The following is a 25,601-nucleotide window of genomic DNA, read 5'->3' on the forward strand; positions in this document are numbered from 1 at the left end:
TCTGGTGATAATCCAAGATCAATTGCCCAAATTAAACTATCCTATCATAACATCCCCTCCATATACTTATCCAGCTTAGTCTTGAAGCCAGATAAGTCTTTTGCCCCCACTACTTCCCTCGGAAGGATGTTCCAAAACTTCACTCCCCTAATGGTTAGAAACCTTTGTCTAATTTCAAGTCTAAACTTCCTAATATCCAGTTTGTACCCATTCGTCCTTGTGCCTACATTAGAACTAAACTTAAATAATTCCTCTCCCTCCCTAACGTTAACCCCCCTGATATATTTATATAGAGCAAGCATATCCCCCCGCAGCCTTCTTTTGACCAGGCTAAACAAGCCAAGCTCTTTGAGCCTCCTTTCATAAGACAGGTTTTTCATTCCTCAGATCATCCTAGTAGCCCATCTCTGGACCTGTTCCAGTTTGAATTCATCCTTCTTGAACATGGGACACCAGAACTGCACACAATATTCCAGATGGGGTCTTACCAGCGTCTTATATAACGGTACTAACACCTCCTTATCCTTGCTGGAAATACCTCGCCTAATGCATCCTAAAATCGCATTTGCTTTTTTAACAGCCATATCACATTGGCGGCTCATAGTCATCCTGCTATCAACCAATACCCCAAGGTCCTTCTCCTCCTCCGTCGCTTCCAACTGATGCGTCCCCAACGTATATCTAAAATTCTTATTATTAATCCCTAAGTGCATGACCTTGCACTTTTCACTATTGTATTTCATCCTATTACTCTTACTCCAGTTTACAAGGTGGTCCAGATCTTCCTGAGTAGTATCCCTGTCCTTCTCCGTGTTAGCAATACCCCCCAACTTTGTGTCATCCGCAAACTTTATTAGCACATTCCCGCTCTTTGTGCCAAGGTCAGTAATAAAAAGGTTAAATAAGATCGGTCCCAAAACCGATCCTTGAGGGACTCCACTAGTAACCTCCTTCCAGCCTGACAGTTCACCCTTCAATACGACCCGCTGGAGTCTCCCCTTTAACCAGTTCCTTATCCACCTTACAACTTTCATATTCATCCCCATCTTTTCCAATTTAACTAACAGTTCCCCATGCGGAAGCGTGTCAAACGCCTTACTGAAATCGAGGTAAATTAGATCTACCGCATTTCCTTTAGCTAAGTAATCCGTCACCTTCTCAAAGAAGGAGATCAGATTGGTTTGGCACGATCTACCTTTAGTAAATCCATGTTGCAATTCGTCCCAATTACCATTGACCTCTATGTCCTTGACTACTTTCTCCCTTAAAATTTTTTCCAAGACCTTACATACTACAGACGTCAAGCTAACAGGCCTATAATTACCCGGATCACTTTTATTCCCTTTCTTAAAAATAGGGACTACGTTAGCAATCCTCCAGTCGTACGGCACAACCCCCGAGTTTATCGATTGCTTAAAAATTCTCGCTAACGGGCTCGCAATTTCACGCGCCAGTTCCTTTAATATCCTCGGATGGAGATTGTCCGGGCCCTCCGATTTTGTCCCATCAAGCTGTTCAAGTTTGGCCTCTACCTCAGTCGCGGTAATATCCACCTCCAAATCCACATTCCCGTTTATCATCCCTCCATCATTGCTAAACTCCTCACTAGTCTTATTAAAAACTGAGGCAAAGTACTTATTTAGATATTGGGCCATGCCTAGGTTGTCCTTAACCTCCATTCCATCCTCAGTGTATAGCAGCCCCACTTCTTCTTTCTTTGTTTTCTTCTTATTTATGTGGCTGTAGAACCTTTTACTATTGGTTTTGATTCCCCTAGCAAGGTCCAGTTCAATGCGGCTTTTAGCCTTCCTCACTTTATCCCTACACGTTCTGACCTCACCAAGGTAGCTTCCCTTGCTAATCCTGCCTTTCTTCCACTCCCTGTAAGCTTTCTGCTTTCTCCTAATCCCCTCTCTGAGTTGCTTGCTCATCCAGCTTGGCCTACAACTCCTGCCCATGGTTTTTTTCCCCTTTCTTGGGATGCAGGCTTCCGACAATTTCCGCAGCTGCAACTTAAAGTAATTCCAGGCCTCCTCCGCATTTAAATCCGCAAGTTCCTCCGTCCAATCCATTTCCCTAACTAATTTCCTTAACTCTTTAAAATTAGCCCTCGAGAAATCGAAAACCCTAATCCGAGATCTACATTTGTTTATCCTTCCATCTAGTTTGAACTGAATCAGCTCATGATCACTCGAACCAAGGTTATCCCCTACCACCATTTCTTCTACGAGGTCCTCACTGCTCACGAAAACCAAATCTAAAATGGCATCCCCTCTCGTAGGTACTTCAACTACTTGATGAAGAAATCCATCCGCTATCACATCCAGAAAAATCTGACCCCTATTATTCTTGCAAGCACTCGTCCTCCAGTCTATATCCGGGAAGTTGAAGTCTCCCATAATCACACATTTCCCCTTTATGTTTACTTCATTAAAGACATTAAAGAGGTCTCTATCCATATCCAAATCAGATCCCGGCGGTCTATAGCACACCCCAAGCATTATCTCAGGGGAAGCTCTAGTTGCTTTTTTACCCAGTGTGATTTTTGCCCAGACAGACTCTGTCTTATCCATTCCATCACTTCTTATTTCATTACAGTTAATCTCATCGTTGATGTACAAGGCTACTCCACCATCTTTGCCTTTCTTCCTGTCTTTTCTAAACAGCACATAGCCTTCAATACCTGTACTCCAGTCATGAGTACTATTCCACCAGGTTTCTGTTATCCTTATAATATCTGGTTTCACTACCTGCACCAGTAGCTCCAGTTCCTCCATCTTGTTACCTAGGCTCCTCGCATTAGTGTACAGACATTTTAATTTTTGGCGTTTAGCGTCAATGACATTCTTTCCCCCGTCGTGCACAGACCTTCTACCACCAGCATCACCCGTTAATCTGGTTTCTACTCCACTATTCCTCCTTGGATCAATTCTTTGGTCCGCAAGGGTATCCCCTCTCACTTTGTTTACTTCCCTCTCCAGGTTATATTCCGGCGTGGAGATCTCCTGAACATCTCCCAACCATCTCCCCCAACTTCCTAGTTTAAAGCTCTCTTGATGAGGTCGGCGAGCCTCCATCCCAGAATTCTATTTCCCTCCTTACTTAGATGAAGTCCATCCTGAGCGAACAGTTGTCTGTCCGTAAACGCTTCCCAATGACCGTACATCCCAAAGTCCTCCTTGTAACACCAATGCCTGAGCCATCTGTTGATCGCCATAATCTTGTCACTCCTTCGTCGCCCTGCTCTAGGAACCGGCAGAATCCCACTGAAGATCACCTGAGCCTCGATTTCTTTGAGCGTCTTCCCCAGTCTGGCATAATCCTCCTTGATACAGTCCAGTGAGTAACTAGCTGTATCATTCGTTCCCACATGAAGGACAATCAACGGATTCTTTCCCGCTCCCGCTAGGATCCTATTCAGCCTCTGGTCCACATCCTGTATCTTAGCCCCTGGCAGACAGCACACCCTTCTGTTCTCCCGATCAGGTCTAGTTACAGGCCTGTCTATTCTTCTCAGTACAGAGTCTCCAATCACGTAGACTTGCCTTTTCCTGGCGACAGTGTGATTCTCCAGTCAATCCCCCACACCAGCTTGCCGCAAGTTCTCTCGATTTGTATTCGCCCTTGCAATCCTCCTAGGGCTCATACTTGGCGTCGCCTCCATTGACTCCTCCCCTCCTTCTGCAGGACTAGCTGCTCGTCTCTTTTTCCTTGCCCTCTCTCCTTCAGCAGCCTGCTGTGCTCCATCTTCATTTCCCAATTCAGAAAACCTGTTCCTGAGTTCTATGTCTACATCGCTGGCCCGTCTTTCCCTCTGCCTGGTTCTCCTAGTCACATGCTTCCACCGTCCACTTTCCTCACCCAGCAGCCCCTCCTCAGAGTTCTTTGGTCTTGCTTCTATCCGCTCGTCTGAGCTTATCCCCTGCGCCTCATCATGTCTGTGTTCCATCATCTGCTCAAATCCCCTTCTAAACTCAGCCAGAGTTTCCACCTGCATCTCCAGTCCTCTTATCTTTTCTTCCAGCAGCTCTATCTGTAACAGTTGCCAGTGGAGAATGCAGCTTCTCCAAGCTGAAATTAATAAAAACACATCTATGCTCCACAATGACACAGGAGAGGCTGGTCGGCCTTGCAACCATCTCAGTAGAGCATGAGCTGGCCCAGACTGTGGACCTTCAGAAAGCAGTTCAAATCTTTGCAACCAAGAAGGCACAGAAAGGGCCACTTCGATTATTCAAACAGATAAAAATGCCAGTGTTTACTATGCAGACAAGAAAAGTTACATTTGCTGTTCAGGCATTTGAAAGTTAAGTGTTACTTACAATTTCTGAACAAGATATTTTAGGTTGTTAGTTCTCCTTTATTGGGATAGGTGGCAGAGCAGTACCATGAGAGGAGTAGAACAGGAAGAAGGCAGAATTGAGACCTTTCAAGGTTTTGGCCCAAGCGAGAGGCTATGGGGGCATCATTTAAGCTCCCCGTCTCAGGTACCAAAATGTTGTGGGCTGGATGGGTGGCAGCAAACAACTAGCATGCGGGGGTAGGTGCATTTTTTCCTCAAGTGAAAAGTCACAGCATCCTTCTTGGAGCCAGGTTAGAAGGCAGAGTAGGCCACACAGGGCTGCTGAGTGTGCGGGGGAGGGGGATGTCACAGGGCCACATGGGGATGCGGGAGAGGGGGTCCTCTTCGGTGTGAAAACTGACCATTTACTCCTACTCTTTGTTACCTATCTTTTAACTAGCTTCTCTGCAATGGGCTTGTCTTCCTTGAACTGTGCTCCTTTACTATCTTTGTTGTCTAGTGGCCCCACTGCCTGTTGGGCAGTCTTCCTGCTTCTAATGTACTTTTAAAAAGTCTTACTGTTACTTTTTGTGTCTTTAGCAAGTTGCTTCTCAAATTCTTTCTTGGCCTGCCTTATACTTCCACACTTAACCTGCCAGAGTTTGTGCTCCTTCCTATTATCCTCACTAGGTTTTGACTTCCTAATGTTGAAGGATACCTTTTTGCCTTTAATGGCCGACATTACTCTGCTGTTTAGTCATGGTGGCATTCTTTTGGTCCCTTTATTGTCCTTTCTGATTTGGGGTAGACATTTAGTCTGAGTCGCTATGGCAGTATTTTTAAATAGCCTCCATGTTGCTTGCAGTCATTTAACCCTTGTGACAGCTCCTTTCAACTTCTGTCTAACAAGCATCCTCATTATTGTGTAATTCTCCTTTTTTAAAGTTGAATGTTAAAATGGTGGGATTTTATTTTGTATTCTCCCCCTCTGCCCAGTCGCCCTTACAAGGATGTTAAATTTACTTACTGTAAGCGGGTTCCACTTGGGCTCGACCCTCCCTGAGGGGGAGGGGAGCCACACCGGCCTCGCTGTCGTCCCCGGGGCCGCTCCTCGGGCCCATGGCCCTGCCCCGGGGGAGGTCTGTCCCTGCAGTTACAATCAGAGCAGTGGCAAAGTCAAAAGGGGCCCAGCCCTTGGTTCGGGCGGGGCACCAAACACAGTTACAATCAGCTCTGTCCCTTTGGGGCAGGGCAGAGCAGTGGCAGAGTCAAAAGGGGCCCAGCCCTTGGTTCGGGCGGGGCACCAAACACAGTTACAATCAGCTCTGGCCCTTTGGGGCAGGGCAGAGCAATGGCAAAGTCAAAAGGGGCCCAGCCCTTGGTTCGGGCGGGGCACCAAATACAGTTACAATCAGCTCTGGCCCTTTGGGGCAGGGCAGAGCCCTTGACCTTAGGCCAGAGAGAGGGGGAGTCTGACACCCGTATCCGGGTGGCAGGGGGAACGCAGGCCCACCCACTCCTCTGTGTTCCAGCCCGGGGCCCTGGTAGCGGCTGTCACCGCTACCGGTGGTCAGTGGGGGTCCTGACCGAAACACACTGACATTGGCAAAGTTAGCTCTGCAGCCTGACTGGAGTCAGGTGCCCCCGAGCTACTTCCTACCTCCCTCTCTACTCCTACCTGGTCCGGGGCCTCCGTTCCGGGGACGTCCAGGACCATCGGTTCCTCCCAGTCCGGGCTGGGTGGCAGGTCCGGTAGTGTTTCGGGGAATGTGGGCCAAGCCTGGTCTGGGGGCTCCTCGGGACCGTAGTAGGGGCGAGGCAGAATCTGGCAGCTCCTCGTCATAGCGGCCTCGAGAACGCTCCGGCAGCTCCTCATCATAGTAGGGGCGAGGCAGCTCTGGCAGCTCGTGGCCTCCGCCTCTGGCTTGGGCAGTCTCCCAGTTACGGGCTTCGGCGGACACGTCTGCTTCTGCCGGTGACAGACCTGCAACTGAAGGCTGGGGCCCGGCTTTTATTCTTCCAGGTCGCCGCCTGACCCTCTGAGGGGCGGGACTTCTGCTCAGCGGCCCCACCCCCTTGGATGACTGACGGGGCTCGACCCTCCCTGAGGGGAAGGGGAGCCACACCGCCTCGCTACAATTACATTATGGTCACTATTACTGAGCATCTCAGCTAAACTTACCTCTTGGACTAGATCCTGTGCTCCACTTAGAACTATATCAAGAATTGCCTCTTTCTTTGTGGGTTCCAGGACTAGCTGCACCAAGAAGCAGACATTAATGGCATCTAGACCTTTTATCTGTTCTTCATGCCCTGTGATACAATTCATCCAGTACTTAATCAAACAAAGCTCTCCCTGAAGGCAGTGGAGAATTTGACTGATTAAAGGCTGCTGGCTTTGCTCTCTAGACAAGAATCTTAAATACTCAAAATGTAGCATCAGGTTTTTGCTCTGTAAATCCCCCTGAATTTCGCATAGTCCTACTCTACAGACCCCAACTAGAAAAAATCTTCATGTGTAAAACGCAGGTACTTATCTTTTTTCTTGATCTCCAGAAAGCTCTCCAGGTGCATGTGAATCCCCTCCAAACTCTACTTTGCATAACCTGGGAAACTGGCCCCAAAATCTTGTTACTGACAAAGTGAAGGATATCGTTGTATAGCCACAACTCACATGGTAAACACCAATGCAGATGAATGTCCTTCTTCAACATCAGCTTTGTTTCTGTCTGATATTTGGCTCTTGGTCTTGACATGTTAACTTAAAGAGGGACCCTTGTACTCATGATCTGATCATAAGGCAGAAACAACAGAAGTTGTCTAATTCTTATTCTATTTGTTGAACCAATTGATAAAATGACCATTTCCAAAATGTCTGTGCATAAAATAACTAATTATTATTAGTTAGTTAACAATAAAGATTGTTCCTTTGACAAAATGCTATGAAGCAGGAGTGTCCCTGACTAGAAGTTATGAATGGAAACAAATCATGTGGTGATTAATATGATTTAAGGGGGTTTTATTGCTGTCATTTTATGAACTGTTTATTTACTTACAGTACAGTGAGAGCATCACATTCCAGGAAGGTGGTATTAGTTAAAGACTTGATATGATTGCCTTCAAAATCCCTGAATGAAAAACAAGAGTTTTGATTTACTTTTTATGAACAAGTCATACAAATATTTTCACGGCAGTGGCCCCAAGGCTCTAGGCTGTTCTGTGCTTTTGAACCTTCTTTTACTACATTTGTTTCCAAACCATCCCTTATTCAATACCTGGTTCCAGGACATAATATAAATGCCAAAGAAAGGAAACTCTATTACTAGCCCAACTGTGACCATCCCCTCTCTCATTTTGTCAAAACTAAACCAACCTGCCTGACATTTCTCATGTGCAGTCTGTGTACTGAAGTATACAGATCGGGGTGGCCAAACTTACTGATCCTCCAAGCTGCGTACAACAATCTTCAGAAGTTCAAGAGCCAGGGTGGGCCTCAGCCTATTTCCTGCTCAAGCCCCGAGGACGCCCTCCTCACACACACACACCCTGCTGGGCAGAAGAAAGAGGCAAAGCGTGAGAGAGTCATGTGTCCCCCTCTGATTTTTGCCAGGGTTTGCTGGCCCCACTCAGTCACATGGTGCCACTGGGCCCCTTCCCTGCACAGCAGCTGCTGGAGCTGGCAAGCTGGGAGCTGCGGCCATGGGGAGAGGCAATGGCAAACAGCTGGGAGATGCAGGGAGAGCTGCTACTTTTGCTGCTGCCTCTCCCCATGGAGCTGAAGGAGCGGCCTCTCCCTGTTGCTTCCACTGCCTCTCCACAGGGGGCTAACAGCTGGGAGATGCAAGGAGGGGCAGCTGAAAGTAAGGGGGCAGGACTCAAGCTGTTGGGGGAGAAACCTTTTAATTGTGCCCCCAACCTCAGCAGGCACCAGTCATCTCTGGCAAATGTCCCTAGCCCACCACCCCGCTGCAGGGCTGCCTACCAGACTGGAGCAAAGGGGGCATGGGGAGCTAACCAAGCCACACTTAAACTGTAAAAGAGCCACATGCTCTCTCACGAGCCACGGTTTGGCCACCCTTGATATAGATTATTATGGCAGCAGGCATCAGCAGGTGGTACTGTTACACATATGCTAAGAAACGGAACTTGTAAGACTGAGAACAAGTTTTTAGTCTGTTAAGAAATGCTGTATTGCTAGTTTTGTTCTGTCGGGAGAATCTGTGGCGGATAGAAGAGAGTTTCCTCCTGGCTTTAGTCTCTATATTTGGAGGAAATTCTTAGGACAGGGTAAATATTGGGCACTGATATGTGGGGTAAGATTTCTGGAAGAGCTAATTATATATATCAAGTTACAATTAGAATATACCCAGATTCTGCATCACTGAATTCCTCCCCATTAGGAAGCTCACCTGCCCCAGAATTCTGCTACTGTATCAGCAGAGGAGTGTCACCAGTGTAAGAAGAGGGACAACTTTCAGAAGGGGCAACTTTCTATATTTAAGTTTGTAGACAACTGGTTGAGGCGCCTGTCAGATGATGGTTTGAAACACAGAAGAATTTAACTTCTGCAAATTTCCTGATGCTGTTTTGGGAATGTCCAACTCTCAAAAATGGCTTGACCTAAAAACTCCACATCTGATTCGTTCTGTTATCTTCACAGAGGCCAAGTGACAATTTTCAGACAACCATGACTTAATGTTTTAGGATGAGATTTTTGAAAGTGCTCAGTGTTGGCTATTGACTTCAGTGGGAGCCGAGTTATGCCAGTGTTGAGTGTTTTTGAAAATTCCACCCGTAAATGTTAACAATTTATTTGAGTAAATAACCAGATAAACCTTTTGCATAATGTACTTACATCCAGTTAATAAAAGGCATTTCAGTACACATTTTCCTGGGAAGGGCCTCAAGTGAGTTGTTTATCATAGACCTTCATAAAATGAAGACAAGATTACAAATGGAACTGATCCATTATACTCTAAAACATACTGTCTAGTAGTGGAAAAAAACATTCAAAACATAAGCTTGCGAGCAAAGAATCCATGAGGTTAGATTAGTTACATTGCCTTAAAAGCATGAAATTAAGTTTAGATTTTGCTACAGTCCAATAAGAAAAAAAATCAGTGATTTAAATGGGTTTTTTCCCACTTTCCTCTGCACCATGGGGCACGAGTCACTTGCAGGTTTAAACTAGTGTAAATGGTGGAGTCTCTGTAACTTGAAGTCTTTCAATCATGATTTGAGGACTTCAGTAATGCAGCCAGAGGTTATGAGTCTATTACAGGAGTGGGTAGGTGAAGTTGTGTCACCTGTGATGTGCAGGAGGTCAGACTAGTCCAGGGGTTCTCACAACAATTTTTTTGGTGGCTCAGAGTGCGGCCACCAACTCTTTCTGGTGCCACACTGACACCTTTTTGCTAAAATTATTTATTTTTCCTAAAGTTAATAAAGTAATATGCATATATATACATCCAAATCATTGTAATTTATTTATGTAAGGTTTGGGAGGGGGTTGCCCCACTGCCACTGCATCCCTCCTCACCCCTCCACACCTGCTGCTGGCTTGCTGCGTCCCCTCACCTGCTGCTCACCTCTCACCCCCTCACCTGTCGCTCACTTCCTCACTCCCCTGCCAGACGCCTCCCTGAATGCCATGAGAACCCCTGCTCGCTGCTGGCTCACTGCTCTTTCAAGAGCAACAGGGAGGAAGGGGAGGGGCTGATGCTTCCTCCCTCCATCACTTCCAGGAAGCTTCTGTGTCCGCAGGGAAAGCCCCTGGTGGCCGCATTTGAGAAATGGTGGACTAGATGAACATAATAGTCCCTTTCTGACCTTAAAGTCCATGAGTCTATAACAAATCTATAATCTTCTGACACTGGTATATCAGGTATTTTCTTAATAAACGATAAATAATAAATGCTCATGAAAGGAGTCAAATTGACAACCCCAGAAGCATTTTTTCCCATAAAATAAACTACAACCCAGGTAGTGGTAGTTCCAGTTTCTTTCAATCCTGTTCCCCAGTCCTATTCTGGAGGCACCAACTCTAAAGGCTTAAAGGGTATTTTAGGTTCCTTATCCATTTCTTCATTGATCATTCTGGGAAGACTGGCAGCATGGAGACCAATTAGTATCAACTGCAGTGGTTTCTGTGATGTAGGCCACTGTTTGCCAGGAGCTTGACTGAGACAACCAAATAGTTCAAAATAAATCATTGCTCTAAAATTGCTGCTTTATCATTTTTCATCTCAACAGACCTGGACAGGATTTGAACCAATGGCCTACTAGTTAAAGCCTCTGTATCCGATTATCAAAACCCTGAATTATTCAATTCCCTGGAAATTATTCAAAGCAGCTGTAGTTAAGTTTTCAAATAAACAGACTGTAATAATATATGTTTGGGAAAGAAATCCAGGAACTCCTGAGGAGAGCTAGGCAACTAATGGATTTTTTGATTCTCTGGCAATTAAAAAAAAATAATCAAAAATAAGTTTTGTTTTGGATCGATCTGAAAAATGACATTTAAAAAAAATTTTCAGTGAATTGAAAAACCAAGGAATGTTTGAGTCCAAACATTTTAGTGGTGTCTCCTTATAAGTTTTGGGCCAGTGGTTAGAGCCCTCACTTTGAAAGTAGGAAACCTGGATTCAGTTCCCCCTTCAGCCTGATAAGGAGATGGGATCTGAATTTGGGCCTCCTAGGGGAAGAGAACCCTTGCCACTGGGCTTTAGAATATTCCAGTGCTGGGGTTTTCTCGGTCTCGTCTCTTGAAGCTGTTCCACTTTTAATAAAATAAATAATTAACCAGCCCTTGGAGCCAGGACTTGAACTGTTCTAAGTTCAATCCCTTCTGCTGATCAGGCACAGGGGGGAATTTAACCCACGTTTCCCACATCCCAAGTGAGTGCTTTAACTGCTGGGCTAAAACTTAGGCCTGGTCTACACTGGTGGGGGGGGAGTGTTGATGTAAGATACGCAACTTCAGCTACTGGAATAACATAGCTGAAATCGACATATCTTATTCCGACTTACCTCCTGTCCTCACAGTGCAGAATCGACGGCTGCAGCTCCCCCATCGACGCTGCTACCGCCACTCGCTCGGTGGAGTTCCGGAGTCTCGGCAAGACGCGATATATCAATCCCAGATAAATTGATCGCTACCCACCGATATGGTGGGTAGTCTGGACGTACCCTTACAGAGGAAAGCACCAACACCACTGTCTCCTCTAGCCATTTTGGAGTCTCGTCCTCCTTTCCTTTGCTTTTGTCAAAATGCCTAAAAATCAAAACACATTTTTTGGATAGAAATGAAATTAAATATTTTGTTTCCCTATTATTGATATTTTTCAGTTCAACGGAAACTATTCAGTGAGCCTGACATGAATTCACAGATAGTTTTGGTGGAGACGAAACTGCATTTTTCATTGAGTAAAACTATTTGCCCAAAAAGTTTCACCCAGCTCTGCTCCTGAGTCCTAATCTAAATTTTATTTTTAGACTTTTCTATAGTGGTCACCACCACAGTATCTGAGCACTATATAAGTACTTCGATATTACTTCAGTTTTCTATTTCCATTGTAAAACAGGGTAAGAGTTTGCTATATAAATCCAAGAGTTTTCAGTTCAGAAGCAGAGTTTTCTTTGTGTGTTATAAATGTAAATAAATAACTTTGACATAATTCAAATCTTAATAATAGCATAGTACATTACAGTGTGGACAATAACGGACCTTAAAAATGGAAGGAAATTTGAAAGCATCCTTTATTATTAGGAAAAGTTGAAAGGTGAGATTCATTCATGAGGAAAATATTTGAAAATCTTAAGGGAAAAAAGGAAGTATATTATGGCTTTTAACTGGTAGCAGATATGAGAAATGTACAAGACTAGTACTTACATAAAAAACAAAGACTTTAGCCCAGTAAATAGCTGCTGTGAAATTTTCGCTATTAGGTTACCACCTAGAATTCTAGCAAGACATAATTGATTTGTTACTACATGAAAGACATATATAAAATAAATGAAAAATGGTCCAGAAAACTAACTAATGAGGAAGTTAGATGAATGATTTCTTTCTGAAGTCACAAAGTGACTAGAATTTGATATCTACAGTAACTAATATGCAGCCTATGGGATGATTGTAAGGATTGCAAAATATCTGCTATCATGAATGACAGTTTCTAATTCTTTTTTTTTCTGCAAAACCAATTACAAACATAACATTTATGTTTTGGTTTTATCATTTTAAATCTACAATGTAGGTATACATTTACAATGACTGACATTGCTTTGAAAAGTGAAGAAAATGGACACTCTCAACCATTTCAGTTTGTGTAAGTCTCTGAATATCCCAGGTCTCAGACTGGTGATACAGTTATGACTGAGGGCTGATCTACACTGGGGGGTAATCGATCTAAGATACGCAACTTCAGCTACATGAATAGCGTAGCTGAAGTCAAAGTATCTTAGATCGATTTACCTCGGGTCCTCACGGTGTGGGATCAACGTCCGCGGCTCCCTGTGTCGACTCCGCTACCGCCACTTGCTCCGGTGGAGTTTCGGAGTTGATGGGAGCACGTTCGGGGATCGATATATCGCATCTAGATGAGACACGATATATCAATCCCCGAAAAATCGATCGCTACCCGCTGACACGGCGGATAGGCTGGACGTACCCTGAGATATCTGTGAACAAAGGACTATAATGTTAAGACTAAAATAACTGCACTTGAATCTAGACTAGACTATTTTAAAAACAACCAAAAAACAAAACAAAATTGAAAGCTTCTTGCAGTTAGACATTGATGTGACAACAGTTATGGAATATTCATGGATGACTGTAGCAACCGCCTTTGTGTTTTTAAAACCCTGGATGATAGCAATTTAGCTTCTGTCTCTCACAGAGGTTGTCTGTACTACAAGAGCAATACAATTTGATTTAATCCTTCTTTTCTCATGCTGTTAGACATTTAAAACTACTCTGGATAAAGTACTTGCAAATGTACTATAGGAAACAATCTTGCACTATATGGAGGTGAACAGCTATAACTTGTTGTGTTCCTGTGATTCAGTGAACAATATTGGCCTTGATCCTGCACAATTCCTTTTAAGATGAATGCAGGCCTAGTAATAAGAACTCTTAGTATTTATATAAGCGAACATTCAAATGTTGATTCCCAAAGTTAGGCATCTAACTGCATGTTAAGGGACCTAAATAAGTAGCTTGATTTTTCAAAGATGCTGAGTATCTACAACTCCCACTTGAAAATGGCAGGTCTTCACTATCCCTGAAAAATCAGTACGTTTGCTTGAAATAGACAGCAAAATTTGGACTGAGGTGCCTAACTTTAGAAACCTAACCGACTAAAATGCTTTGTAAACCTCAAACTAATGAATTCTCCTCACCACTGTAAGGAAAATATAGTAACTGATTATTATTATAGGTCGACACTAAGACACAAAGAGCTTAAATGATTTGCATATAGTCACAAACCAAATTCAGAGTCAGAGCTGGGAACAGACCTCAGGAGTTCCTGGCTCCTAGCGATCTTGCTGAGGCCACTGCCTCTTGATTGACTAAGATTTGAAAGAAAGAGCACAGCTGAAATTTCCTATAGGAATATTTTTTGCAACCTGTAAATCTTACGAAATTCAATTTTATAAATTATGCACATTCTATTGTATACACTAGGCAATTAATTACATTAAAAGGTAAATATAAAGCAAGAGATTACTCACAATATCTGAAGTCTGTATAATCCAAAAAATGCTTCCCTGTGTAAGCAGAGTCAGGATGAGTTCTACCCTGACAGCTGGTGGTGAATTATGGCGAGTGTGGAAAAGAATTTCAGGGGCTGATCGTGTTTGCATAGGCACACCCACGCCACCTGGCATAGCCCACGGCAGCCTGGGATGGTTGCTTTGGCAGCTGTGGGATCCCCAGTTTCTTTGTTGTTGGGGCGGGAGGAGTGGAGTGTTGTCACCCTGATTGTGTGGGCAAGGAACTGTGAAACTGCTTTGTGACAGGGAGTCTCACCATCAATTGAGTGGCACTCGCTAGACAAGGGAGTGGGCTCCTTGTATGAGCCAGGAGCATTAATTGCATCTCCTTCTTTCTTCACTGTTGAATACTAGAGCTGATTTTTGATTTCCTTAAGAATCTAAGTTACAGGTTCCTGAACTGAACTCACTAAGAGCTGAAATCACTAAAGAGCTGTGCTAACTAGTGGGGGAGCTGGATTCAAGAGCCCAGGGAAATGGACATGGCTTAGTTGAGGCGTTTTCAGAGCAGCTGGCAGAGTGGAGCAGTTTGTGGGACAGTTGGAGCAGCCCACGGAGCGAGCAGAGCCGAGCAGTTTGCGAGGACGGTTGGAGTGGATCACAGGATGGCTGGTGGAGCAGAGCAGTTGGCAAAGTGGAGCGGAGCAGAGCTAAGCAGTTTGTGGGGAAGGTGGAAGCAGAATCCCATGGAGAGGCAGGGCAGTTGGCCACAGACCACATAAGGTGCCCCTTTCTACCAAGGCTGGTGGGGGGAAAACCCCTGCAGATAGACTCTTGAATTCTGGGGCTGCACTGACCCAGGACAGAGACTTTTGGGTTGTGGGACTTTTGGGACTGTGGGTGATTTTTGGGTTGCTGGACTCAAGAGCCCAGGGAAATGGACACAGCCTAGTTGAAGTGTTTTCCCAATTTAATGCTATGTTGTTTATCTCATGTTATTAAACATTTTCTGCTACACTGAGATTCTGTGCTTGCGAAAGGGGAAATATTGCCTCTTTGAGGTGCCCAGGGGTGTGTATAAGATTTTCCCAGGTCACTGGGTGGGGGCTCGAGCTGGTTTGCATTACATTGTAGGGAAGGGACCCCTATATATTGAACCCGGCCCTTGCTGCTATCAATTCGGCCTGGCAGAAGGGTTACACTGGAAATAGTTTGAATGCAATTATGTTGCAGAAATCTGACAGGGATAAGATTAAAACAACAGGATAACTATGTTTCACAAACATTTTACAATTGCAGATGTCTCATAATCTCACATTTACCCCTTCTGCCATGTAAATCCACTAGGCTAAATTAATTCCAGGTGTAATAGCTCTGAAATCAGTGGAGTTACACAAGGGAGGAATATGGTTCAATATTTTCCAACCAGAATGAAACTCTCTTGACAACTTTTTCAGCTTTACTCTCTGTGTCAGTCTGTAGGGAATACCATCTCTCACTGCCTCAAGGAACAAGTTCATTGTGTCTGTGGAATGTAGTCTCATATGTCATAAGGACATAATATGCAGAGCAGTGTGGGGGAAAGACCTCTAGAGTTCCTCATCAAGCTTATATTGTTCTGAGTTTTATCATGCAAGAACAATCCCTATTCACATTCAGGGATGCACATATATTATCATGTGCACTGAGAAGAAAATAAACCCTACTGTGTTTACACATCATTAAAATAGAAGTAATTCTAGTGCCAGCCCATTCTTTAAATGATGTGACTCTCTCAAATAATTGTAAGTTTCTGAATGCTGCCAGTCTGTTCTGGATGGAAGGCAGTTTGGGCTGTCATTAGAACCTGCCTAATAACAAACCTATAACCTCAAATGAGATGGGATAATGTCACATACTGTGTTCTTGGAGGATTTACTAGGGTTTACTTTGTCTGCTACAGTGTATGAATTCCTGACATTTTAGCTGTCACTCTTTTCTCATGTAGAAAATCATGTACAGGATTATATGTACCTAGTGCTTTGTATATACAGTTTAACCCTATGAAGGTTTATCTGAGAATGACATTTGGTATGAAGCAGTTATGAGCACAGCTCATATTTTTGTTGTTGTTGCTAGTAGCTATATTTAACAGAATCACAGCACATTCTACCAGACTGTATAATTTACACAAGGGTTCCTCTTACTAAATGAACATCAGATTGGTTTCTATAGTAACACTGATAAAGCCATACTTAAAGCTTCTTAAGTTGAATTCCAGTAAAAGGTCCTCTAATGCTACCATTTTTAAAATTCATTTTTGTTGACGTGGGGCCCAGAAGTGTCATAGAGGATTGTGGCCCAATTGTGCTAGACATTGTAAAAACATGAAGGAAGACAGTCCCAACCTCAAAGAGCTTATAATTCAATATATATACACAAACAATATAAATAAATATATATAAACAATATATAAAACTTACACAATCTACGTCTAGCTGAAAAAGATGTTGCATCCATTAGGGTGTTTGGTTATTTAGCACTTAAAAACAATATATGAATTAATAAAGAGACCTGAACCATCTCCTCATGCCCTGAGTGATGAATAAAACAGTAACTTTAATTTTTTTCAAATGTTAATACATAAAGCCTATATTCTACTTTCTACCTTTCCGCAAACCTCCCATTGTCACTAATGGCAATTCTGAGGCCTAATTCATCCCTAGCATGACTCAGTTATCATCAGTGGGACTATTCCAGTGATGACTTTAACCCCTGCTGTGTATTGAGGGTAATATATGTCCCTAACTTTGTAGGCCTATCCCACGGATCTTCATTAAAAATACAACTCAGTTGCCTGCATAGAATAAATTTGTCTGTAGTGTAGTTCAGCTGTATTGATCCCAATATATGAGAGAGACAAGGTGCATGAGATATTTTTTATTGGACCAAGTTCTGCTGATGAAAGGGACAAGCTTTTGAGCTACACAGAGCTCTTCTTCAGATCTGGGGAAGGAAACTAGAAACTAGCCACTGGGGTTTCCTTCTCCATACCCAAAGAAGACCTCTGTGCACCTCAAAAGCTTGTACAGTAAAAGCTTTGTTATCTGGCATGTTGCGGAAATGGGGGGTGCCGGTAAGTCAAAAATTCCAGTTAACTAAGAGGGAGGGAGTTTGGGTGCAAGAGGGGCTCAGGGCTAGAGATAGGAGCATTGGAGGGGTGTAGGGCATGGGCTCTGGGAGGAAGTTTAGATATGGGAGGGGGCTTGGGACAGTGGGTTGATGTGCAGGAGGGACTTTGGGGTGCTTTATCTGGGCAGTGATCACTGTGGGCAGCTCCCCACAAGCGGTGACATGTCTGGAGAGGCGTGACCAGAAGGCTCTGCACACTGCCTCCGCCTGCAGGTGCCACCCCCGCAGCTCCCATTGGCCGAGGTCAATGCTCCTAGGCGGAGGTGCGGCCAGGTGGTTCTGCACACTGTGTACACCTGCAAGTGCCACCTCCACAGCTCCCATTGGCTATGGTCCCCGGCCAATGGGAGATGTGGAGCCAGCACTCGGAGCGAGGTGCAGTGGAGGCAGTGCATGGAGCCCCCTTGGCCTTTCCTCTGTCTAGAAGCATTCACTGTGGCAAATGGGAGCTGTGGGGGGGGCGCCTGCAGGCAGAGGCAGAGCGCAGAGCCACCTGGCCGCACCTCTACAGACATGTGGCCACTTGCAGGGAGCCACCCAAAGTGAGCGCCACCCAGATCTGGCACGCAAAACCCATCCCGCACCCCAACTCCCTACCCCAAGTCCCCTTCCACACTTAAACTCCTTCCAAGAGCCCATGCCCCATTTGTAAAGTTCCATATAACAGAGCTTTTCCTGTACCTACCACCAACAGATGTTGGTCCAATAAAGATATTACCTCTCCTAGCTTGTCTCTCTAGAATAAATTTGACACTCCTAGCTTAGCTAGTGTTTAGCTTCTAAGAAACACGAGTTCAAAACTTCTCCACTAAATAGCAGTGTTGCTTATTACACACTATTATTGTCTATGTTTCCATATCTTTCTGACAGACATTTCCTCCATTTAAGAGAACAGACCGTATGTTTTGTGTTGCTTATAAATCTACAGTGTGTCTCTGTGCTTATTCCTAGAAAGAGAAACCTACATGATTAAAATCCCAATTCCAAAAATAAATTCTATGACACTATTAAAACAGTAAACAATGGATTATAAAAGTAATTCAGTGTTGATTTTAACATATTCTGGATAATTCAGTAACACTTAATGTTTGTAGACTGTCAAGAAGATGCTTACATTTTCTTCACTTCTGTGTATCTGCTGAAAACCTCATCTGGAAGAGAGTTGATCTTGTTGTGTTTAAGAAACCTAAAATAATTGGTTAGGGAAGGTTTAAAAATGAGCTCTGAATTAGCCATTGATTTAACAATCAGAAACTAGAGTTTACAATTATTGCAACTGACAAAAGTCCAGGATCTGGGCCAGAGTTCCTCCTAGATACATTGGCAAAAGCATTTGCTTGCTCAACTCACAGGACATTGTTCCAAATGTCATAAGCAGCCAAGGCAGCCATCCATCACTGACCAGGAGCAGCTAGTTTAGCTGTGGTCTGCACATATGTAAGTGGGTTATTATTGGTTTTTACAATAAAGGTCACTCAGTACAGATAATCATGAAGTTTGTCCACACCAGCCCTTTTGAGAGCTAAAAACTCAAGTTTGTGCATGGGATAGTGTCTTTCCGATGCAGTCAGCCCTCAACTGATAAAGGCCATGGGTTTCCATTGATTCTCATAATTTTGATAGAGAACTGCTCCTAATCCATCAAGACTGGCATCTACGTGCAGTTCATAGAGCTTGGTATGGTCTGCAAAGGTTAACACTGATGCAGTGGTGAGTTTCTCAATAAGGGCATGGAAAGTATTGTTACGTTCTTTGGTCCAACGGTCCCTGAAGGGCTCATTCATCTTGAAATACCTCTCAGGAGGACTCACAAGCTTATGCTGGGGTGATGTCTTCCATGTTGGGGGGTATCCCCTTGTCAAATTGGTGAGCAGTCTCAGAATGGAGGAGTAATTTTTTACAAATTGGTGGTAATATCCACAGAAGCCTAGGAAAGATTGTAAAGCTTTCAGGTCTTTGGGTATAGGCCAGGTGGTTAATGCCTCAATCTTTTCGGAGTCAGTTGCCACACCTTCTGCTGACACAATATGGCCTACATATTTTATTCAGGTCTGACAAAATTGACATTTATCAAGTGACAGTTTCAACCCACTAGCTTCCAGGCGGTCTAACACTTTCATTAGTCGAGCTTCATGCTCTTCCAGAGTTTTCCCAAAAACAATTAAGTCATACAAATACACCAGCACTTCTAACAAATTCATATCCCCCACTGTCTTTTCCATCAAATGCTGGAATGTAGCAGAAGCTCCCAAGATACCTTGGGGCATCCTCTCAAACTGGTAGAATCCCAAAGGGCAAATGAAAGCTGTTTTGTCTTTGTCTTCAGAGCTCATCGGGATCTAGCCGTTTTGTAAATCTAAGACAGAGAACCATCTGCTTCCTGTTAGGCAAACTAAGGCATCATCTACCCTGGGTACAGTGTATTGATCTGGGATGGTCCTTTTATTCAGTGTGCGATAGTCCACACACATGTGCACCGTCCCATTTTTCTTCTGCACCACCACAATGTGGGATGCATATGGGCTACAGGAATCAGAAATTATTCCTGCTTCCAATAGTTCTTGAATATGCTTTCTCACATCCTCAATGTCTGCAGGTGCCAGTCTTCGGGATCTCTCCCTAAAAGGCTTGTCATCTGCCAAATGAATGGTGTGTTCCACGTTAATGGCACACCCCACATCCCATTCCTCAGTGGAAAACGCATTAGGTCTCTCACTTAGCTGTTTTTTCAACCGGTCTTTCCAACAGGGAGATTCAGGAGAATCACCAAAATTAAAAAGATCCGGATCCAATGCCTTACAGGTCTTTCTGTCTGTAGTTGCAGGGTTCACAGCACTCTCTATCCTGTACAATCGTGCCAACACCATTCCTTTCCTGATGGCTATGAGATGGTTGGTTTTGCTTCTTACTCTTACCATAATGCCAGCTTCCTCCATCTGCGGTAAGGATAATAAACCTCTCTGAACCATCAGACCACTAGGGAGGTTATCTCCATCAGAAGACTCCATTATCACTGTAGGAGGAAGGCTGCGACTGTGCTTCTCAAGTTTTCCTCTCAAGTCAATCTCACCATGTGGGGGTATGGCCAGAACAGCTTTGAATACTCTTACAACTTTCCCTAGTGACTCATCAACATAATGCATTGTGGATGAGCCCAGGGTCGGCCCTCGCCACGGAGGGCGAACCATGCCTGGGGTCTTTTGGCCCAAAAGACTACAAAGAGTGGCCAAAGACTGGAACATGTTGCTGTTGGTTCCAATCAATATGGGAATGCCATCAGAATTTTGCATCTCAGGACCAGGGGCGGCTCTAGGCACCAGCAAAGCAAGCACCTCCTTGGGGCAGCCCATTTGCAGGGGCGGCATGGGAGCTGAAGTTCCTTGGTTAGCTCCCTGCCTATAGAGCCAGCCCTGGAGCAGGTAAAGAACTACATTTCCCAGCATTCCCTTGGTCACTACTAACTGGAAAGGAAGGAGGGGGCCCTCATGCGGCTGTGAGTGGACAGTGGTAGGGAGACCATATTTTAACATTCCAAAAACAGGACACTCCACAGGGAGGGAAGCCCCACCCTGCCACCATCCACTGCCCCCCACAGAAACCTCAACCCTCCCCACTCCCTGATCACCCCCTCCCGGGACCCCTGCCCCTAACTGCCTCCCAGGACCCCACCCCCTATCTAAGCGCCGCTGGTCCTTGTCCCCTGATTGCCCCCTCCCGGGACCCCTGCCCCTAACTTCCCCCCAGGACCCCACCTCCTATCTAAGTCTCCCTTCTCCTTGTCACCAACTGCCCCCTTCTGATACCCCCCCAATTTCCCCACAGGACCCCATGCCCTACCTGTCCCCTGACATACCCCTGGGACTCCCATGCCTATCCAACCACTGCCTGTCCCCTGACAGCCCCCCTGAACCTCCACCCCATCTAACCCCCCCGTTCCCTGTCCCTTGACTGTCCCCCCCGGAACCCTCTACCCCTTCTCCAGCCCCCCAGCCCCTTTACCGTGCCACTCAGACCGTGTCTGGCTCTGCGCAGCTCCAGACATGCTGCTGCATATGTGCTGCCGTGCTCCTCTGCGGAGCCCACAGCCTCCCCCCACACACACTCCCAGCACTTGCCTTCCAGATTTGAACACCTCAAAATTCAGGAGTGCTCAAGCTCACTTTGGGCAGCTGTTACTTCATTTCTCCCTGTCATAACATATTCCCAGATTTGGACCGTAGCGTCCAAAATATGGGTGCTAGCATGAAAACCTCCAAGCTTAGTTACCAGCTTGGACCTGGTAAAGCTGCCACCACCCAAAAAATTAGAGTGTTTTGGGGCACTCTGGTCCCCCCCAACAACTTTCCCTGGGGACCCCAAGACCCAAATTCCTTGAGTCTTACAACAAAGGGGAATAAACCATTTCCCCCCCCTTCTCCCTTCCAGGTGTTCCCTCCCTGGGTTCCTGGAGAGATACACAGAAGCAAGCTCCCTGAATCTAAACAGAAGGATTCCACCCTCCCTATTTCCAGTCCTGGAAAACAGAAGTACCAAGAGCTAATCTCTCTTCCCCCCTCACCCAGAGGGAATGCAAAGTCAGGCTAGTAAATCTAACACACACAGATTTCCCCCTGACTTCTTCCTCCCACCAATTCCCTGGTGAGCACAGACTCAATTCCCTGGAGTTCTCCACTAAAGAAAAACTCCAACAGGTCTTAAAAAGAAAGCTTTATGTAAAAAGAAAGAAAAATACATAAAAATGGTCTCTCTGTATTAAGGTGACAAATACAGGGTCAATTGCTTAAAAGAAATATGAATAAACAGCCTTATCCACAAAGAATACAATTTAACACATTCCAGCAACTACACACATGTAAATACAAAAAAAACAAACCTATGGTCTTCCTATCTTTGTACTTACAACTTGGAAACAGAAGATTAGAAAAGCAGGAGGCAGAAAAAATCCTCTCATAGCCGAGAGAGTACAGGCAGAAGACAAGAACAAAGGACTCACACACAAAACTTCCCTCCACCCAGATTTGAAAAAGTCTCGTTTCCTGATTGGTCCTCTGGTCAGATGTTTCAGGTTACTCCTTTCCAGGTGAAAGAGACATTAACCCTTAGCTATCTGTTTATGACACTCCCAGATCAAATATACTGATCCACTGTAACTTGCTGTAGAAAAAGTAGGATAAAATTAAGCAAGAAATGCTTCCCAGTGGTTATTAGGACTGGAATTGCTATTTTCAACAGCCATTGCCTTTTTTTGGTTTGTTTATTTAAAAGGAAGACAGTGATATTGCATTGGTATATTCCCTGTAGAAAGAAAGAGTGGAACAAAAGAATAACAAAGGCACCTCAACTTTTCCTCGTGTATGTAGGACAGTCTTATAATATGCATCCAAATATCCTCCAATCACACAAGCTAAAAATTGTTCCAATTTACAGTTCTGTAACCATATGGGAACCAATCCTGTCTGTGTTTTGTGCACATCTAAAATTCCTGCTGAATGACCTGCCCTGGGCGCTAGTTACCAGTGACCCTGGGCTGCGGTGGCAGGAGGGTGCAGGTGGGGGAGGGGGGAGAGCCCAGGGCTGGGGTGGCAGGAGGTGTGTGTGGGGGGGCAGTGGTGGAGGGTCAGGGGGGAGCCCAGAACTGGGGTGGCAGGGTATGTGTGTGGTGGGGGAGAGCCCAGGGCTGGGGTAGCAGGGGGGTGCGGCGAGGAGCCCAGGGCTGGGGGCAGTCAAACTTTTTTTGCTTGGGGTGGCAAAAAATCTAGAGCTGGCCCTGATTATTACACCTCTAGCTGGCGTTAGAAGTTTTAGGTTGTATTCTTTTGAAAGCCTCTTTGTTGAGGTCCACTGTGTGAATTAAAGTATACTGAATCGCCTAAACTTTTAGAACCATAGAATATTTTATAATCTTGCTTAGAATACTATTACCATTAGAGTGTGATATTTTTCTTTTCACATCAAATTCCCTATGATTAATCCTACAGTCAGCACATGCATTTTTAATCCACATATTCAAGGATCAAACAATTTTCTTTAGGGTGAAATATCCTTCTCCTATTTATATATTTAATATAGATATTCCTGCCAAAGACAAACAAAACAAGCATAGCCCTTAGAATGGAGGTCTCTGATAAACTAAACGGTAACCACCATAGTGATAAATGCATGCATATAAATAGAGCTAATTACCTATACTGCACTCCTATTTTAAATACTACTCAGAGCTGGAAAAAAATCAAAATGTCTGTATGTAATTGGATGAATATTTTAAGGGATTCTATGCATTGCATGACAATGGTGGTGACTGAAATATTTAACGACTGCCCCAGTCCCACTAACGTCGATTTCAGAACTCCCCTAATGTCACCTGGTCTGTGGCAAATTCAGTGGGTAGCTATGATTATTACTGGAGAGCAGGGCTGATGCAAGGATGTTTCACACCCTAGTCGAAATTTCCACCTTATGCGCCCCCCCACGTCCCCACCCTGAGACGCTCCCCCACCTCTGCCCTGAGTCTCCCCCCTTGTGGCAGCTCCCCACCCTCCACCCTGAGGCACCCCCTCCTGCTTGCGGCTCCGGCTGCTTCACTTCTCTCGCCTTCCAGGCTTGCGGCACCTAAGCTGGGAGGTGGGAGAAGTGAAGCAGCCACAGCGTGCTCGGGGAGGAGGCGGGGCAGGGGTGAGCTGGGGCGGAGAGTTCCCCTGCATGCGGCCCTCCCGCTTACTTGCTGCAGGCGGCCCTCCCCACGCTCCCCTGCCCCAGCTCCCTCTGCCTAACTGCCAGCGAAGATCTGGCCGCCGTGGTCGCTGCCAAAGAAAATGGTGCCCCCCAAATGCCAGAGCCCCAGGCGACCACCTAGGTCGCCTAAATGGTTGCACTGGCCCTGCTGGGGAGTTGAGGACACCACTAGACACTCAACTTTAAGAAATGAGACATGGTGAAAGCTCTCTGATGTGGTTAGGAGCTTGTTACTAAGTCAAAATGTTTCCATTAGAATGATTTTCTGATGAAAAATGCCCTTTTTACAGAACTGAAAGTTTCTGCAAGAAAATTTCAGTTTTGCTGGGGGGAGTGGGGGAGGGAAGGGGAGCCTTTTCCCTGAAATAAGGGCTCACTGACTGGCTGCCTGGAAAGTTCTGCTTAACTTCACTCCAAGATAGAGAAATTGAAAGAAGTTTTCCCAGCTGGCTGAAGAGGCAGAGCTCCAGAGCACAGCTTCCTCCTGCCCCTTAGCTCTGTTATATGGACTGCCCCAGGCCAGGGACCCTGTCTTGCAGGGTCCGTGGCTCTGAGGCAGCCCCACCATGGCAGGGCTTCCAGGCTGCCTGCCATGGAGCCCAAAGTGCTGAAATATAGCACACCTGGCAAATCACTCAAAAAATAAAAATAAAAAGGCAAAAATAGCAGTTTCTCTTTTAACCAAGGATGTTCTGAAGGGCCGGCCCACAACATTTTGGCACCTGAGGCTGGGAGTCAAATGACGCCCCCATGCCCCTCACTTGGGCCAAAACTTTGAAAGGTCTCAATTCTGCCTTCTTCCTGTTCTATTCCTCTCATGGTACTGCTCTGCTACCTACCCCAATAAAGGAGAACTAACAATTTTAAATGCTGTGTTCAAAAATTTTAAATAACACTTAACGTTCAAACGCCTGAACAGCAAATGTAACTTTTTTTGTCTGCATAGTAAACACTGCCATTTTTATCTGTTTGAATAATCAAAGTGCTGCTTTCTCTGCCTTCTTGGTTTCAAAGATTTGAACTGCTTCCTGGAGGTCCACAGTCTGGGCTAGCTCATGCTCTACTCAGATGGTTGCAAGGCCGACCAGCCTCTCCTGTGTCATTGTGGAGCGTAGATGTGTTTTTATTAACTTCAGCTTGGAGAAGCTGCGTTTTCCACTGGCAACTGTTACAGGAAGTGTTAGAAGGATGCACAGAGCAACAAAAGCATTTGGAAAGAGGGTGGTCATCTTATTTGTGCACATATATTCCAGAACAGCCTTTGGAGTTGATCCTGCTGAAATGTATCTTGAAAGGGCTTTCAGTTCATCACCTAAATCACTCGCATCAATAGCGCGCATGTCATCATGTGTCAACACTGTCTCTAGTGCCCTGCACTGCTGGTGTAGGTCTTCTTCAGGTATAGTGAGGAGTTTTGGAATATCATATAACATCCCAAATATACTGCTGTGTTCCTTGAGCTGCATGAAATGTTCTTCAACTGACTGTATTGCACAATCTAACACCTGGTGTAGTGTGGGGGTTAAGAGGTTAAAGCAGCCCTGGAGAGGGCTGCAGCTGGGAAAAGAGAGGCTGATGGGGAAAGCAGCCACAGCTGTGGCCAGCTTAATCAGGGCCCAGCTGGCCCTTATAAGAGGGCACTGGGCCAGAAGCTAACACATACTCTCTCTCTCTCTCTCTCTCTAGCTTCTTGAGAGAAGGG

General features: G+C 45.1%; 1 protein-coding gene across 1 annotated transcript in view; it reads right to left on the bottom strand.

The window, feature by feature from the left end:
- Positions 1-19,500, bottom strand: part of RXFP2 (relaxin family peptide receptor 2) — a 44,695-nt gene extending 25,195 nt beyond the window's left edge. The window contains 8 exon segments of the mRNA XM_050937901.1: positions 6,816-6,916; positions 7,339-7,410; positions 9,138-9,209; positions 12,174-12,245; positions 12,588-12,673; positions 15,197-15,233; positions 18,282-18,353; positions 19,280-19,500. Of these exon segments, the coding sequence (XP_050793858.1) occupies positions 6,816-6,916; positions 7,339-7,410; positions 9,138-9,209; positions 12,174-12,245; positions 12,588-12,673; positions 15,197-15,233; positions 18,282-18,353; positions 19,280-19,500 (733 nt within the window).
- Positions 19,501-25,601: the final 6,101 nt, after the last annotated feature.

This window comes from Gopherus flavomarginatus, chromosome 1, assembly GCF_025201925.1.
Source record: "Gopherus flavomarginatus isolate rGopFla2 chromosome 1, rGopFla2.mat.asm, whole genome shotgun sequence".
Taxonomy (NCBI): domain Eukaryota; kingdom Metazoa; phylum Chordata; order Testudines; family Testudinidae; genus Gopherus; species Gopherus flavomarginatus.